Genomic DNA, 19,323 nt, shown 5'->3' with positions numbered 1-19,323 from the left:
CAATCACAACTATGGACGGCCAGAAATGTCAACATCTAAAATGCATGTTTGTTCAAAATGATTTCTAGATTTGACGTAAATTACAAAAAAAATCACACTGAATCTTCGAAAGAATGATGAATGTATGACTACGACGTACATTACATAAATTCATTGTTCTCTTGACGATTTGGTGTGTTCGCCTTTGTTTAAAAAGGACATTTTGAAAATTTCATGTAGAAAAAATGATGACACTGATGGATTTCCATAGAGTTACGTTTGATTGGATCAATCGTAACTGTTTGTAAGACGGGGCCCAGATTTTTAACCGATCAGAAGCAGTCATTTGATGTTGCTTTTGACTTTAGAGTTGCAATTCGCCAACGGGCCCATTCAATGGAGCTTCCCAAGAACTTTCTCGTCTTGACTCGTAATCAGCAGGCTACCAACTTAGACGATTATGTACAACTATAAAAATAGCATGAGTATAATAATTAACATTATTTGTATAGCGCTTATCACAAAACATGTCTCTAAGCGCTTAGGAAAAAATAGAAAGAGAGAAGGAATTCCAGCAAAAAACTAAAGTAATTGTATAGTTCACAGTAGACTGTAGACAGTTGAGGGGCTTCACATGCAAAGGGAAAGGCTATTTAACAAAAAAGTAGGTTTTTAACATGGATTTGAATGGTAATAGATAAGGTCGTAGAAATGAATCTTTACCCCTTTCATTAAGCATACTCTGATTGTACGTTCTTATTTCTTTTTACAGCTAATATTGCAGTAGCTGATGCAATGGCCAGTCCAAGCACATGCAAGGATGGCTACAACCTCCCTTACGTCCTACCAATGTTTGAGGTATGTGGTGTTAAAGAGCATCCAGTGATGGGATTGATGCCTACCATACCAAAGCTAATCCCATCTGCATCCCAGGAGAAGTGCAACGGTGAAAGAAATAGTGCCATTCCACTCGGCAAGCGAATCTGTAGATTTTCCGGTATGTATAGCATGTACCTTCTTTGTAGGCCTATACAGTGCGCATCAAAAAAAAGTTTACACTTAGAAAAAATCCTATAAAATTATACGTTTGTAATATCCTGAAGATTTTTCCACATTTTAACATTGGTACAGATCCATTTAAGCAAATGACGATATAACTGTCGAAATATACATGTATTTCCGCTTGAGTGAGCACAACTTTACTTTTGAAAAGTTAGTGAAAATGATTTGCGCAGAACTTTCAAATAGTTATGTGAATAAAGGTAGACTTTAATCATGAAGAACACGTGGAATTTAGCTAGTAAAATTGATTTGAAGATATCTTTTACCTTTTTTAACTTGTTTCCTTGCCCAAAACACTTCGAAGAGTGCATTGCGCCCCACCCCACTCCCCCACACACCGGGGCCATCGTGACGATATTTGCTTTACACTGAGCTGTGATTTACATGAAATGGCTTAGGCTTGATTTTCATTTTGTTAATCATTGTCAAGCTTGGGAAAAGTGTGGAGAAAAGGGCATTGAATGAAAAATGAAATGTAAACCCACTTTAAATGATAAAAACTTAGTGAAAAAAATGCTGGAGATGTCTGATATAAACTTTTGTTCAGATTCAGTTATGTCCTCAGATCCAGCTGGCACAAAAAGGGTCAAGGTTGTGCTTACTAAGTGTTGAAATTTCAATTTGGGTGGCAAAATTGTTACAAATGCTTGAATGTATCCGTTTTATTTCAATTGACTAAAAGTGCAAGGGAAATGTATAAGAAATGTTTCACAGGGTAAGTTTGATTTCACCCTTTCCCCTTGACACAGCGTGAAAACGAGCATTTCTGCGCAAACAGGTTTCTGCGAGCTTTACAAAAATGGACAGTGCTCACTCAAATGTAACATTCTATCAAAACTTTTACTTTCATTGGAAAGATTAGACCCAAACCCAATATTATATGTGGAAAAACTACCCACATGTATATTTTTTAATTCCCAGGGCTTTTTCAAAGTGTAAACTTTTTTTGATACGCACTGTATTATTGGTGTCTGTATTATGAATGATGATGATGATGATGATGATGATCGGTCTTTGAATGGACAGTATAGTTGATGCCGGGGTAATGATTCAGACAATAAGAAATATTAGGAAAAAGATATGCCTAGTAATGTAGGGAGATGAAGAGAGTGTAATGAGAGAGAGGCAGAGGGGAGTGTGTGGGGGTGTGTGTGTTTATGTGGTGCGGGGTTGAGTGAGGATGTGTATGCGGATATTGATTGCGTGTGTTCACTTGTGTATGAAGAGAGAGACTTTCTATCTTCAAACACACACTCTCCCCCTACAAACACACCCACACATGCACCCACACACACACAGTCACCCCCCCCCCCCCCCCGCTGATACCACAGACATGCAAAGCGGCGGATCTAGTATTGTCCATTATATCCAAAGAGTGGCCCACCTTTACTTCTAATACTGCCTGACAAGCCCCCTTAATTCAAATAAAAATATTTGACATTTCCGACTTTTCTTTTCTTTTTTTTTTAATTGAACAAGCAAAAATAAAGAATATAGAAATATGCTCTACATATTTCTCAACACTTTTATCATATCTTTAAAAAAAAAAATATTTTTTTCCTTTACAGGTAGACCCTGCCTGCCACTGGATCCGCAACTCAGCATGCCGTACCCTATATTGTCCTCATTCACTATTCCATTGGAATTACATTCCTTTACATTGCATATGCATCAATTCCGAGGTTACCCCGGTTACCAATGAACAAAAGACTATGAATATAAAGCAGCTGGAGAAGCTATTAAGTTAATAGCATTAGTTTTCGATTATCAGTAAGGTCCCCTGTTTGTTATAGAGAGCTTTTACACAGCGACGTGGGAACTATTTAAGAACAGGGAAAATGTATCGTCAAATACCCGTCATGACAAAGAACACATAAGAAGTCTTTGTCGAAAGTTGATGATTCAGAACAGCAGTTTAGTTCTTGACTCTGGACAACAACTTATTTGCAATTGCTCGTCAGCTCCGAAACTTAGGATGCAAACTGCTGTTCCGGTTCACCAAATTCTGACAAAGACCTCGCAGCTGTACTTTGTAATTTGAGGGTTATTTTCAATACAGTCACTTTGTTCTTGAACCCTCCGTTGGTCGCTCATTGAACTGAATGTATGAACATCCATACTTCGATTAAAAGTAAAGTAGTAAATAATGACGGGGTATAACTACAAAATAAATGAGAAATATCTGGTTGAGAGTAATTAATTATTTATTGCATTGGCAGATAATTAAAAAGGGATAGAAAGTGAGAGACTGTGAATGTAAACAAAGGGGATGAGAAATGGAGCATCATAAAGAGAGGGGAATAGGGAATATAGAATGGAGGGAGAGGGGGAGAGAGAGAAAGAGGAGGGAGAGACGGTAGTTAATCTGTAGATCTGAATTATTTTAAATGGTGTTGGCCGTCGACAATACATGGTGATTGTATTTCCACAATTCTTTCTGTACCGTAGTTTATATATGTTTAATGTACATATCAACCTGCCTTCAACATGTATAGGTTCATGGACCTGGTTTTGCTCGATACTGTTTCATTGTTTCACTTTGTTTTTCATTCGTATACTGCTTTTCTTTGAAATAAAGAAATGATTAATCAATTTCATTATCATTGACGTATTATCTGATTTCATATTTATTTATACTTTCTCCCTTCTCGTCTACCGTAGATTGCCTAAACGATCCGTGTAAGAATGGCCGGTGTGAAGATACCATAACGGCTTATGTCTGCCATTGTCCCGCTGAATTCACGGGGCCGGAATGCGCAACACGTAAGTGATGGAGCAGTCCCACCGGCGATACCGATTCCAGACCGATATCATGCATGTTTTACTTTAAACTGCCCTATGTCCTGTCTGTTTATTGGTTTGTTGTTGTTGTTGTTTTTGTGTTTTGCATTGTTTCTGTCTTTTGTTTGTCTTTTATTTGGTTGTCTCTCTCTCCTTTATGTGTATGGTGTTTTTTCCCCTTTTTCTATCTATTTCTCCTGTTAGTGTGTTAGTTTGTTCAGCTTCGGTTTCTGATTATGTAGGGGGGGGGGACTCATGGGGCGGGAGAATGCATATTAATACATTCTTTCATTCAGTTTATTTTTTATGATTTTGGATTATGTCTCTGTCCTTATACAATTTGTCTGCTATGTTTGTTTTCCAATTGTCAATAATGTCATTTGATTTGTGTATTCACAGCTGCAATTAATTTGTTATATTATTTTGTACGATATTTTCTATATTATGTATGTATGAATTTCATTTGAAGTGACTGAATAATAAAGATTACTAAAAAAAAAGTTATGACCGATGACACACTTCAGTCGGTTTGTAGCCTGTACGTATCGTTGGTGTGGCTGTATCCAGGTTGCATGATTGTTGTTTCCTTAACAACTTTGACCCCATCAATACATTCGATTGGGCTCTATCAAATAGTTAATTGAAAGTGTGCGTACAACTATCTATTATACAATGTAATTATCGGAAAAGGCATTGGTCTTTGCCTTTGGACCTTTTGTAATTTTGTTCATTAAAATTTACACTTCAGTGAATCCTTCAAAATTTCTAAATGGATTAAAGTAATCATACGAATTACTGACTAGTCACTCATTCAAGCATGCACTAACGCACTCAATCCAATATAATCAGAAAATAGATAAAAAGGAAATACGCCAACCAGTCGTTCAATCACTGAATCAATCAGTCAATAAGTCATTCATCATTATTAAATCAATTAGTAAATATGTATGTGTCATTCAATTGATATAATCAATCATTCACTCTGTCAGCATACCTTATTCAATTATTCAACCAAACAATCATGCAGTTTATCATTAAATCAATCAGTCAATCAATATTTATCTTTAAATCAATTTCTCATTATGTTAGTAAATCGATCAGCAAATCACGCAGTTAGTCAATCAATCAATCAATCAATCATTCGATATTCTAACAGTTAATATTCATTGTTCAATCATTGCAGTCAGTCCGTAAATCGATTAATTAAGCAATCGTTTTTGCTTGTTAGAAACACCCCGACCAATGTCAAATTGTGTTATGTCCATGTTTTATGTCGTAAATTTGATCAACTGCGCAATTTATTAATGCGTAATGCGCTCACATTTAGAAGAGAGTAACGTATGACTCACAAACTGTCTAACCATGAATTTTATTATTAGGCCTATTGAATGTTAATATCAAGTATATGCGTTGGTAAAGTTTGTTAATCGATTTATTGTCTCTTTTATTTATCAATAGGTTTGAATGATTATAATCCAGACCATTCAACGCCCTCACCAGGTAAGCCTATATAAGTCATGAAAATAGTCTTATTATTCACATGAATTTTTATATCACCTACTTAAACTTTAACAGTTAGATATCCAGTAATATGAGTTAATAATTAAATATAGTTTCATATTCCAATCTTACCAGCGCCGAAGATTAGTGACTAGTGATTTCGTTCTCTCCGTTGTTTCTTTTTTATTTTTGTCAGAGGATACATACCGCCTCGCATCAATAAAAATTAGACTCTTCTGAATAAGAACCCCTTGGTCACCTATCTTGCAAATCCTAGTAACTGCATATAAAGCTATTATAAAAAAAAATATATCAACCGGAAAATATCAGCCAATTTCATGGTTGAGAAATGGCCAAAGACAAGAAAGAAATATGCAGTTATTTTATATTAGTTAGGGTTCCCACCAGAATAAGTGTTCATTCATTATCGCAAAAAAAGAACCCCGAATCCACTTAAATATTTATTGTCTAATGTTACCCACATATTAAGAGCATCTGGAGAGCGTTTCATCATTCTGAAAGGACCCGTTTTATCCGACAAGTCCCGGTTTTTTTTCTGACAGTTACCATAGTAACATACCAACAGTGCTTCTCAGCCGATCAAAGTCATGGAAAGTTATACATCTCACAACTTGTCAGACCAAGAATTGAAAGGAATAATATTGTCGGACGTTTTATCCAACAAGTCCTGATTTATCAGACAGTTGCCCTGGTAACAGATCTTTTCAGCCTATAAAAGCAAGGAAAGTTGTCAGATCTAACAGCTTGTCGGACGAAAATGTTGATGACACAAAAATTCAGATTCTTGTAGCCATGGTAGTAGAGAACTAGCATAGTGATGCAGACATATACTTTTGTGAAATTTACCAAAACTTAAGAGAGATTTTGTCATTCGTACAATAAAAAATGTGTATATCCGATCCGTTTACATACGCTTGTGATATAATAATAAGAAATGAAGTTGACTAAGAGGTTATCATTCAACAAGTGATTTAAAAAGCAATTAAAATGAAAAAGCAGACATCGCAAGCAATTCAAAATTCAAGAAAATGCATGACACTTGAAGGTCAGTTGGTCTTGCCAGAGACTAAATGAATCGGAATGCGATTTGAATTCGAATCTTTGGATATTCTTCTATATTCAAAGTTCTTTATGAAACATATGAATGTGCAGCCTAAGATCATTCCAATTCATTTGGCTCCTTCTCGAAGGGTTCAAGAACTTATATCATATTGCATTCGAAGAACATCTCAATGTACCCCGAGTACATTCCGATTATATTTTTCTATTGCTACGGTTTTCAAACATTCGAAATTAATCATAAAAATATTCAATTGCATTTGAGAGAGCCTTCATCTTAGGGAACACCTGGCAATCCGTATAACGGAGTCCCAATTGGCAAAAAAAAAACCTGAAGGATCGTTATTACTATTTTGTTAAAGCCTAACACTAAGAAAAATAAATTATTTGTTTACTAGTGGATACAACACCACCAGAAGTCACAGGTTGCCCAACGAATCAGACAGTCACTGTTCCTGTTGGAATTACAAACCATACGTTTACCTGGACACCGCCATCAGCCACCGATGAATCTGGGATTCTGTCGGTCATCGCTGACAATGATCCCGGAGTGAATGTTTCTGTAGGAGAACCTGTCACTGTAACATACACCGTGACCGACAATAACGGGCTGACTAACACAGAGTGTTCTTTCAACCTCACTGTTATACAAGAAGGTACGATTTATATTTTGCCATGCAGGATGGTAAAATAGGAAAACGAATTCGCAAGTAGACAATGAAAATTAGAGGAGTTTCCTTAGATCCAGGTTGTAAAGAAGAATTTTATTGATTAAACATTTTGCATGTTTTGTAAATCCCGTCCTCTATCCGGCTGTAGCCAGACCTTCAGAAATGTCCATTGCGTGGTTCGTCGGTCAAACCCAGATTGCAGAAACTATGGTTAAACACATTTCTATTCTTTTTGAAGAGGAAAATCCTTTCCCGAGATCATTTTATAGTAATACGTGTTGAAAGTGAAAACTGATGTTTTGCATTTTCAGATGACATTGTCCTTCCTGGGGCCTGTTGCATAAAACTTTTTACCAGAGAAAACTCTGGTAAAACCTGAAAACTAAGGTTAGTCTGATTTCTGCCATTGACTTTAACACAGGGCAAAAACTCTGGTAAAAACAACCTGAGTTTTCTCAGGTAAAAAGTTTTATGCAATGGGCCCCAGAGGTCGAGATGTTTCCAACAGATCTTGTGATGACAGTTCCTGTAGATATTATTTTTGTTGTTTCCGTCTGTCGTCTGTAATTTGGTTGTAATTGACCTATTGTAGCTTCTTAATTTACCGTGCAACATGTTATTGTATATAATATGCTTTGCATTTTATGAATTATTAATGAATTGAATTGCATTGAATTACTGCTTATACCTTTACATGGGAACCGCCGATAGCTACAGATACAGTAGGAAGTAAATCAATCTTTGCTGACTATCAATCTGGAATTTAAGTAATAGTTGGCAATTCTTTGACCGTTACCCACACAGTGACGGATAATAATGGTTTGGTTAACGCGGGATGCTCGTTCATCCTTTAGGTCATACAAGGTAGATCTTTACATTTTTTGAAGATCGAAATGCAATTTACCATGGAAAAAGTATGACTTACAAATTACATCCCGTTTTAAGATACATGGATTGAATTAGATTGATAGAAGAATTTGCGTGTTTTCAAATTCATATTCTTCCCATTACCAGCGAGATGTGCTGATATGCGGAGATTTGTAGAGATTGGTTAAAACTGGTAGAACCGAAGCTTGCTTGCTGATGTTTGGATTCGCCAACTGTTCTGACGACTATACGTGTTGCAGACGTTTACAAATTTTGCTTACAACATCAAAAACTATTTGCGAGCCGTTTCGAAATGGATAATAATAGTAATAATATTAGCCTACGACTTATTCTTTTTTTTCAATATCACTAGGTTCATCTGTTTTATATATGGGAGTGTGGTCTCTAGCACATTGGCGAATCAAGAAAAAAATATCAAAACTATCTTACAACCCTTTGTAAAGGCTTTAAACTGTTTTAGTAAACGCTAACAATTGTTTTGTATAAATACAGATTCATGAAATTTCTCTGCTGCAATAAAAGAGCTTTCTTACAACCTTGTACGAACAATATTGGAACGTTTACGCCCCCTAGTGCAAATTCCAAGTTTGCTACGCATCTCGGCGAGTAAAAAGACCCAATAGTAAATAGAGACGTGAATATACTAAAGGGAGATAAATTTAGTAGAAGAGTGGATAGAGCTAATAATACAGTATTAGACCCAACATTTTATTTCAAGAGGAGAAATATATATATAATCGTATCATTCAATTCTAAATTTGAGATTTTATTTAGCGGAAATAAGCGGTAATAAAAATCATAATCGTTTCTTTTTCAGAAGATACTACCAAACCTGTGGACACCGACTGTCCCAACAATATTTTATTCACTGTTCCCGGTGGTACTCCTACCCATAACTTTTACTGGCAAGCGCCAGTAGCTACGGATGATGCTGGAATTGAATCAATCGTTTCTGATCCTGAACCGGGTGTTGAGGTCTTTGTTGGCCAACCTATTACTGTTATCCATGGGCGGAAATCCCAGGGGGGACAGGGGGACGTGTCCCCCCTACCAAAAATAGTAGGGGGGGACACAATATCAAATGTCCCCCCTACTATTTTTGGTCTTTTATGATGGAGAAAAATACATCATTCACATTCGAAATGAACATGTATTTTGGACTAAATGACCTTATATTTTGGGTGAAAACCTTTTTTTTTTCTTCTTTTTTTTGGCTTGTCAAATTTTCCAGAGTGAATAAAATAAGATGAGGGGAAGACTTGGAAAATAAAAAGAATATTTCATGTCCCTATATAAAATTTTCGCTCGCGCTTCGCGCTCGCATTGCCTGTTAGGTGATTGTTCAATATGGAGCTTAAATATCAAGTTTGGAAGTCAATATGCATTACACATTTCACCTCGGAAATCGAACTTTCATTAATTTGTGTGATTTACAAACTGATTTTTTTTTAAGTGCTCTGTACAAATGACAGCTTTATGGTCTAAATATTGACATTTTCTGCTCGCGCTGAACGCTCGCAAATTTCGATTTATTAAGTACCTATTATTTTCGTGTATTCCAATTAGTTTGAAAAAATATCCCTTTTCAAGTCTGATTGTCAAAACGTAGCAGATAGCGCTACTCGCTCGCATTTTGATTGGCGAGTTATATTTGTCTCAATATTGATTTTCATAACAGTTTATCAAAGATTTTGGCTCGCGATTTGCGCTCGCATTAATGGTTAGAAAATATTTCAATTGATGCATTCTATTCATAATTACAAAAGTGCTTGAAATGTCCAGTTTTCAGGCCATAATATCATCAGATTTCTCGCCCTTATTAGGCATTAATGAATAAGATATCAATTTAATGATTAAATTGTCCCTTTTGTTTCATTTCGCGCTTAGCAAGAGGAATAGGAAGATAGTCATCATTTTCATATGACATGTCCTAAGGATGTGCCGGTCCTATGTCAAAACTCAAAGTAATAATAATGAAAAATATCAGCTCTTTATTAAGTGCGATACATTTCCACCTCACAATTTTCCTAATAAGTGCTTGAAATATAGAGCTGACTCTTTTTTCAGATCGCAATATAAAATAGTTTAAGCTCGCGCTACGCGCTCGCTTTGATTTTCACGATAAATGATGTGTAGAATGCCTAGATTCAAGGTCTAAATCTGAAACACGCGCGCATTTTTATTCAGATATTCAACTTGTTCTCTATTTAAATCATTATCCAGTTTCAGATCGTAATATCAAAAATTTTCTGCTCGCGCTTTGTGCTCGCATTATATATGTAGAAAGATTCCCTATTACTCATCCTTTTTATGATTTACAAAACATGAATAGAGTGTCCCGTTTTTTAGGTCTAAATCTCGAATTTTTCTGCTTGCGCTTCGCTTGCATCAATTGTTTAGTTATATAACTACCCTGTTCACGATTACAAATAATGATTAAAATGTTCGATTCTTTTTGTAGAAATGTCAAAATTGTTCAACTCGCGATTCGCGCTAGCATTATCTGATTGTTGAAATATGTAACCTGTTTGATCAGTTCAAATCAAACGTATGTAAACATTTTCTGGCTGCACTTTTCACTCGCATTATTAACGTGAGGAAGACCCCCAATTACTCATCCTTTTCATGATTTACAAAACATGAATAGAGTGTCTCGTTCTTAGGTCTAAATCTCAAAATTGTCCGCTCACGCTTCGCGTTCGCATTGTTTAGTTATACTCATATTATGTTTAAGTAACAAAAAGTGCTTAGAATTTCCATTCTTTAGGTAAAAAATTCAAAAAAATTTCAGCTCGCGCTTCGCGCTCGCATTATTTGATTGTTGAAATATGTAACATCTTCATGGCTAACTGCAAGCAGTCTTTAACAGGTACCTTTTCTATCAGTTAATTTCTGCTCACACTTTGCGTTCTTAGTAATTATTTAGTTGCATACACATCTTTTTCAGAATAACAAACATTGCCCAGAATGTTCAAATTTTAGGAAAAAATACATAAAATTTCCACACACAAAAAAATTTACTCGCGCTCGCATTATATAAATAAGGATTATGATATTATATATTTTATGTTGATTCATAAGAATAAAGCTAAGAACTGACCATGGGGACTACCCCTTCAATTAAACAAACATAAATCATCTTCGAGCGGCCGATCGGGGTTTAACATATGGCTGAAAAAAATTGCCCCCCCCCCCCCTATTGGCAAAGGCTGGATCTGCCCCTGTGGTCCCCCTACCTTTCGGGACAGATTTCCGCCCATGCTGTTACCTACACTGTCACTGACAATAATGGATAGGTTAATACAGAGTGTTCGTTCACCCTTACCGTCGTAAATGCTGGTAATTCTATAATCATGACATCATCGGCTAGGTTATTGTTATTAAGATTAGAAGTGAAGTGCCTCAAATATTCACATTTTCAATTGTATTCTTGGTTATTTACATTGTTCTTACTTTGATTTTTATAGACAATTTTCTCAAGTGATCATTAGATTCTTTGAAATTGAATGATTTGACATTCCATTATCTTCATTCTTTTAATATTTCTGTAGTTATTTATTCATTATTAAGTTTATCATCACCACTACAACCATCATTATCATCACCAGCATCATCATCATCTTCATTATCGTCATCATTATCATCATCATCATCATCATCATCATCACCGTCATTATCCCCATTGATCATTCTCATTATCCTCAATTACTCCCTCCTACAACGACTACCTATGATAACATTTTCTTAATTGCTTCTCAGTACTGTGGCTTATGGTACGCCCCCGAAAAAAATGCATATTGGGCTCCGTCCATGGCGGTGGTTCGTTTTTTCATACTTATTCAGCAATCAACATAATTCAAGATAACTTATACAGTTCTGTTGTCTTTGCATTTTACAATGTAAACACTTAATGAATAATCGTACTCATCATTGTTTAAATACTAAAAAAGTAGGTACTAAATCATTGTTATTCTAAACACTTGCGTACCTATAGAAGGGAAGGGGGTTCATTATGTAAAAGGGTTTATCGTTAGAAACGGGTTGAGTAAGAAGAGGACCAACCTGACTGATAATAAAGCATGAGTGTTTGACTGCAAGCAACCACAGGTCCCGGTCACAAGTTCAACCGTTCGAAGAACCAGACAACAAGGGAGATAACATTTGAGCTTTTGCGCCTGAATTAACGTGAGACAGAATGTCAATTCTTCGGAAATCATATTCTAATGTTTCTCCTGCAGATGATACTGTTCCGCCAGAAGTAGTAGGATGTCCTCAAGATCAAACAATCACTTTGCCTGTCATGCAGATTGCTGCTGATAGTGAGCCTCCTACGCAATCATTCAACTGGGAACCACCAACTGCGACTGATGATGCAGGGATTCAATCTATTATTGCCGATAAGAATCGTCCGCTGACCCTTTCTCTCGATGATACCGTCACCGTCACCTACACTGTAACTGATAACAGTGGACTGATCAACACAGGCTGTTCTTTCACGCTCTCTCTTCAGCAAGAAGGTATGTTAATCATGATCGATGGATCGCAAAGAGTTTTGACGTAGAAATTAAAAAGCATGATGGTGATGGAATGGTGTTGGTGGTTATCTAAACCTGGTTGGTAATGGTTCATTAATGTTAGTAATAAACCAAAGGATCAATGGCTTAATGTCCTCTCCAAACGACCATGTAATGGATATAAATGACTTTAAAGACTGTCAAACAGGCCCAGATTATCGGATTGTGAGCCATTGCGCCTCTAAGGGGAAGCTCACCCCGACCCAAAATGTTGTTTTTTTTCTTTTAATAAAAGCAGAACAGCAATCGAAATGCATTAGTGAAGTTTTGGCGAAAATCCGTCAAAGTATAGACATGCAAGTGGGCTCATTGGTAGAGCGCCCGCCTCATGAACGGAATGTCTTGGGTTCAATACCAGGTCGAGTCATGCAAATAAAAGTGGACCTCCTGACTTCTTATCAAGCGAGCGACATATTAGATTGGAGAATGGTCATAATAACATACTACTTTATGCATGGCCCGCTGGGAGAACAGTTCACAAAAGCTAAAGTTGCCACACTGGGTACAGTTTTGATTTTCGTGACGTCGCAAACAAGCAGCTTTACTATTCGTCATTTGATATAAATTCCATTAAATGTAGTTTGTCAAAAGAAAGGCGAAAGAAAATTTTATTTGTGCGTTCACCGTTTTTTCCATATACCATTCTATTGGACTTTTCTTTTTTTCATGAAACATTAAGAATTAAAAATGTATGAATGTACATTACACGACATAATAATTATGAGGAGCAAATGCTCGCGTATGACGCTACAAATAAAAGAATTCGAAATTTCATAACTCTTTTTTTAAAGATTTTTTTTATCAAACCTTTACTAATAATTTTTTCTACTTTTCCTTCTTTCACCAAAGCCAAGTTTGTGTCAGGGTGAACTTCCATGAGTTCGAATGTCTGTTGTTTAACAATCAGATATCTCATACTGTTTGTTTTTTTCAGCTGACACGACCCCACCAGTGGTAAACGGTTGTCCTCCAGATCAGACAATCACTGCTGCTACTAGTTCGTCTACGCAATCGTTCACCTGGAATCCTCCAACTGCTACCGATGATGCCGGGATTCAATCTATTGTTCCTAGTTCGGATCGTCCACAGACGCTTTCTGTTGGTGATACCATCACCGTCACCTACAATGTGACTGATAATAGTGGACTGATCAACACAGGCTGTTCTTTTACCCTAACCCTTCAACCGCCATTAGGAGGAGGAGGTACGTTTTGACGGTTTGACCTGGGCTCCGTCACACAAAGGTTTGCGATAAACTACAAATATGAAGTACCGCTCTGATTGGTTCCCAGTCAGTATTTTAAACAGAGTGCGCATGCAACGGTGATCTTGATTGGTCATTGGTATTTAGCGATTGATTACAAACCTTCGTGTTATGGGGCCCAGGAATAGAAGACAGAAAAACGTATTTTTGCAATTTACTGCCTTCATAATCTTATTTGGCCTTTGTCTCATCAAGGATTACAGTTCTGTCGGGGGGAGGGGTGTTTCTCAAGAAAGTCAAACTCACTCGTGTTTTATTTGTGGTCTAAAGTAGGATTAAATATTAATGTCTTACATCATTAACTGCATTTATTTCAATTTTAGACCACGATATTTAAAGGTGAAAACGAGATAAGAGTATATATATTTATATCAATTCGCCATCTAAAGTAGATATAGACTCATTGTGCACACCCTTAGTCTTTCACTCTCTCTCCCCCTCCCTCTCTCTCTTATAGCTCTGGGGAACCTTGATTTAAGCTACGCCTATATTGTTCTCTTCATTCATTTCTTTCACAATATATACAGTATACATATGTATATATATATATATATATATATATACTTGTAAATAATTCAGCATCAACGCAAGACGTAGCTTCCATGTATCTCTTTATTACAAGCTTTCGGCCAATGGGGCCTTCATCAGGCCTATAATGCATTGAAACAAACAGAACAAACCATACAAATAAGGTCGAAATAACAAAGTAAATGTGTAACAAAGGGTACAGAACAGAAGGGTTACACTAAGATAACAAAAATAACAGAAATTAACAACAGAGGGGGTTGAGTACAGAACAGAAGGATTATAGTAAGATAACAAAAAATAACAACAGAGGGGGTAATGACCTGAACGAGATGGTGGAATACAATAGAAACGATTGGGAAACTTAAGTGTGTGAAAGGACAAGGTATTTACCGGCATTGAAATTAACTTGGGATTCTGTTCATCAGGAGGAGTAGTGAGTCTTGTGTAGGTAGTACTGTGAAAAAAAGGGGATAATGTTTCAAGTAAAATGATAACTCGTTTCAATATTGTATCTTGTATTTGGGTACATAACTATATTGATCCGTTTACATAGTATTCAAGTAACTGGTGATACAAGTTGTAGTTTGAGACATAATTATATATTACCATCATTATATATATATATATATATATATATATATTTATTTATATATATATAAATATATACTTTTTTAAGCTCTGTATAATACATGAGCTTCTATAAAGTTGGGCCTTTTTAGCAATTGCTATTTACAAATTTATATGTACACACGATTGTACTCAAAATGTACCGAAGCACACCACTAACTGCATTCCTTCATGTTGAGTGTTGAATGTAGACAACAACACTACAATATTCTGCAAGCCCAGAGAAACAAACTTTATGAATGTGATATTTTATCACCTGATTTCACAATAAAATATCAAAAACATGGCAGAACTTGGACACTTTGAATATGTGCGTTTTCTGGTGGGTTTCACTAATTGTGAGCACCACTGTATTCATATTATATTAATTGATTGGTCAACAAGTACAAATTGCCATGTCCATTACTACTTTCTGAACAGAGGAAATAGGCTCTAAAATGAATGCCCTCAGAGAACCTCGTACAAAATTACTTTTCATTTTATTACAATTATTAAACAAAACTTATCGTATCTTCATTCCATTTTGCAATTCTTTTTATATATACTTATCTTTCTTTAAGAGCTTATCATTTGAAATTTCTGATCGATACTTGAACTTTGAAGACCCCAATGTTGTTGTGCCCGAAATAGTTGGAGTTGGACCGGTTCCGGATGACGTCAAACCGACAGTCCATGACTGTCCCGGCGACCAGACATTTACGATTCCTGTCAATGATGCAAGTATGACATCCAATACCTTCTCGTGGACACCACCGACAGCTTCCGATGATTCTGGGATTCAGTCGACGCAGCCGAGCCATCAACCGGGAGTTGCGGTGGCTGTCGCTGATGGACCCCTCACCGTGACATACACCGTGACTGATAACAGCGGGATGGTTAACTCTGATTGCTCTTTCACCCTCACTACTCGACGGGAAGGTAAGTCAAATTGTCCAGAGTGCAGGCTTGGCGCTATTTCAAGGTTTATTTATCGTAGGGGCGGCGCCACACGGGGCAGAGGTGACACCCCCCTCATGTTTTTTTTCTTCAAGTATAGTGAGGGAAACATGATAGAAAATAAAAGGATGGTAAAGGGAAGAAAAAGGAAAGAAGAGTCTAAATATGACAGATCTGAATCGTGTATTCTTCAAAAGCCATGTTATTCAACTGAGAAAATATGTCGTCACATTTAAGTGCCCACCCAATCGAACCATCCCAGCGGCGCCCCTGACTTAAAATCTCACGAAAATGAACCCGGCCTCTGATTTTGTTTTTAGCGGAAGGTTTGCCTATCTGGATTTCTCACTTACTTTTCATCAGGCAGATGAGAAAATACCATCGTACGCAGGGGCAGATCCAGGATTTTCCGAAGGGGGGGGGGGGATTCGACAAGCAAAATAAGAAGGTTTTTAATAAAAAAAACAAAGATATTTCGTACCGAAAAAATTTGACAAGCAAAAAAAAAGGGTCTTCACTTTCAAAAGAGGGGGCACACTTCTGTTTTAATGGCATTTTACATTACAAATTTTAATTTTGCTTCTTAAAGGGGGGTGGGCACGGGCCGGCTGTGCTCCCCATTGATCCGCCAGTGATCGTATGCGATAATTTGTAGAATGATTTCATAAATTCTTTCAAAAATTATGAAAAATAAGAATATACCAGTCATGTTGGCTCGTTGGTAGAGGGTCCATGTCTTGAAGGACGGAGGAAGGTTGTAGGTAGGATTCTTTTAATGCAATGGGATGTCTTCCTTTTGAGGCACTCGGCATTTTTTTAGGGGAAGGGGTATTAACAACATGATGCATTATACTGGGCCCGGTGGTCGAGCAGTTTACAACTAAAGTGCACTGACTAAACCAAATAAAGCATCACTCCTCGTATTATTGTTATTGTTATTTTTGTCATTATTATCGTCATAATAAGGCTTTTTAGCAGCCTCCTCCATTTCCAACTTGATATGTAATAATCTTGAATATAATTTTTGTACAGGGATACTTGAAATATGTTTTGTTATTTGTATGTCAAAATGTACAAAACAAAATGTAATTGTTGAAAAAGGAAATAAACGAAAGTAAAATGAAATAATTACCAAAGCTATTATTGTTATTATTATTATTACTATATACTACTACTAGTAGTAGTAGTACTACTACTACTATTACTATTACTACTACTATTACTATTGCTATTACTACTACTACTACTACTATTACTACTACACTTCTACTACTACTATCATTGCTTTTATTACCATCATTAATATTGATATAATTATTATTATCGTTATGTTATTATTATCATTTTTATAATATTATTATTGTTATTATTATTATCAGTAGTAGTAGTATTATCTTTATTGGTATTGTTATTATTTTCATCATCATCAACATCATCTTCATCGTTATTATCACTAGTGTTAATATCGCGTTTCTTTATCGTCTGAAGATCTGGAATGGAAATGCACGGCCACCAAGTGCTACTATCTTGATGCCGCCGACCGCTCGTGGCAAGAAGCCGACAATTTCTGCACTAACCTCAATCTCGTCCACACCTCATCAGGAAAAAAGGACCCGTCTCTGCTTTTTAACGATAACAAACCAGTTTTTGAAGTCATAGAGGGTCTGTTCTCACTGAATAGAGAGGTGTGGATCAATTGCAAAGGCGTTGGTTCTGGTGGCGCCCTTGTCTGTGACGTGGATGGTACGGGGACCAGTCATACAACAACGAGTAAGTTTGAAATGTTTATTTGAAACATAGAGATGTTTTGAAAATATACTAAAAATAGCCGCCCGAATGCTAAATTACGTTTAGTTTACTATAATATATGTGATATATTCAGATATATATATACAGAGATATAAACACACAATAGGCAATTATTACAACAGAATAGTTATGTAAATTATATTATTATAACCAGCATATTATGACCGGGGGGTGGGTCAGAGGGGGAGCAAGACAGAATAAATGAAGAGAGAACATGGCAGACGGGGAGAGAGCATGTGAGTTGGGGGAGGAGGCGGCGGCGATGGCGGTGGCGTCGTCAACATTGAAATCTTTAGCCAAGGTTTTTGAAATGACATAACTTAAGGTGCACAGTGGCGTACCTAGGATTTTCCACAGGGGGGCAAAACCGTCCGCCAAAAAAATTGACAAGCAAAAAAAAAAAAAAAGCTTCAAGCTCGTCAGGGGGGCGATAAAGGTCTTCAAGCTCGTCAGGGGGGGGGGGCAAAAAAGGTCTTTCAAGCTCGTCAGGGGGGGCAGACTGCCCCCTCTGCCCCCCCCCCTCGTAGGTACACTAGTGGGTGCACATATCTATTTCATTAAACTTGGACTTGAGACTTATCAATTATCTAGCAGTCACAGGACCGTAGACTTCAGATCCTTTCCGAAGGACAACTGAGAAATTAAGATTCGGTTATTATCATCTTGACTCCTAGATTTGATTCATAATGTTTTTATCCTCTGTAGATTGGAAATCTGGTGAGCCGGCTGACGGGGTCATCAATTGTGTAGCTGTTGACTTGATTTATGAAAAGTGGACAAGTCAAGGGTGCCAGGAACAGTATCACACCATGTGCCAGATAATACTCTAGAAAAGACATACACTGCAAAAACGCCGTTTAAAAGCAGGTTGTTTAAAGGGGGAGTGAACTATGTATGGTCTCTCATTGACTGTTATAAATACATAGTCCAAAATGTATTGAGTAGTTAATTAGCATGTTATCATTCAAGTGGCTCTATATTACTAGACTACACTAGCATTATGGGTCAGGAAACTGGCCATGTATGAGTAGTAGAGGACTCGAGATGGCGCTATTGGTTCGTATCTGCTTTAAGCCCGTCATTCTAACACCAATTGTTTAAAGTTTGAAACAAATTGTTTCATTTGATTTAAACAAGATGTTGAAAACGTTTAAACCCTTTAATTTTTTAACAATTATGTAAAAGTTTAAACAACTTGTTGTTAGAGCGACAGGTTTGAACAGCGTGATATTTTTTTACTGTGTAAACCCAGTGGACGCACTCGATACAAATGACAAGAAGAAAATGATTGGAAATTATTTTCAAATGCAGCTGAGCGTTGAAGGGGAGCCATGGATGAGGACTGAAGTGAAGACTAGATTGAATGAAATGTTCATCCTTGAGAGAGAAAAAATATATAATCAAGGTGTAAAACAAATACATGTACATAATAAATAAATATACAGCGATGTATAGTTGAAAATTATTTTCAATTTTAATAAAAATGCATAATAAATATACAGCGATGTATAGATGAAAATTATTTTTAATTTTAATAAAAATGTGAAACAAATACATGTACATAATAAATTAATATACAGCGATTTATAGTTGAAAATTATTTTCAATTTTGATAGTATTTCCC

At 36.5% G+C, this 19,323-nt stretch overlaps 1 protein-coding gene across 1 annotated transcript; it reads left to right on the top strand.

The window, feature by feature from the left end:
* The first annotated feature begins 753 nt into the window (after positions 1 to 753).
* Positions 754 to 18,901, top strand: LOC129269666 (hyalin-like). The gene is made up of 9 exons (XM_064106115.1): positions 754 to 976; positions 3,703 to 3,804; positions 5,281 to 5,322; positions 6,801 to 7,058; positions 12,200 to 12,478; positions 13,470 to 13,739; positions 15,585 to 15,872; positions 17,379 to 17,660; positions 18,405 to 18,901. Exons 1-9 carry the CDS (start codon positions 775 to 777, stop codon positions 18,527 to 18,529), a joined length of 1,848 nt encoding a protein of 615 aa, XP_063962185.1. The 5' UTR covers positions 754 to 774; the 3' UTR covers positions 18,530 to 18,901.
* The last annotated feature ends 422 nt before the right edge of the window (positions 18,902 to 19,323 follow it).

Source organism: Lytechinus pictus, chromosome 10 (assembly GCF_037042905.1).
Source record: "Lytechinus pictus isolate F3 Inbred chromosome 10, Lp3.0, whole genome shotgun sequence".
In the NCBI taxonomy this organism is placed as follows: Eukaryota; Metazoa; Echinodermata; class Echinoidea; order Temnopleuroida; family Toxopneustidae; genus Lytechinus; species Lytechinus pictus.
The sequence above is the reverse complement of the archived record's forward strand: the minus strand, read 5'-3'. Positions and strand labels throughout refer to the sequence as shown.

What these genes read in the sequence shown, in the direction of transcription:
- LOC129269666 (XM_064106115.1), top strand. Translation starts at nt 775, where the DNA reads ATGGCCAGTCCAAGCACATGCAAGGATGGCTACAACCTCCCTTACGTC. An exon ending in CCTCACTGTTATACAAGAAG is followed by an intron (nt 7,059 to 12,199) that starts GTACGATTTATA and finishes TTTCTCCTGCAG; the next exon opens with ATGATACTGTTCCGCCAGAA. An exon ending in CCTCACTACTCGACGGGAAG is followed by an intron (nt 15,873 to 17,378) that starts GTAAGTCAAATT and finishes TATCGTCTGAAG; the next exon opens with ATCTGGAATGGAAATGCACG.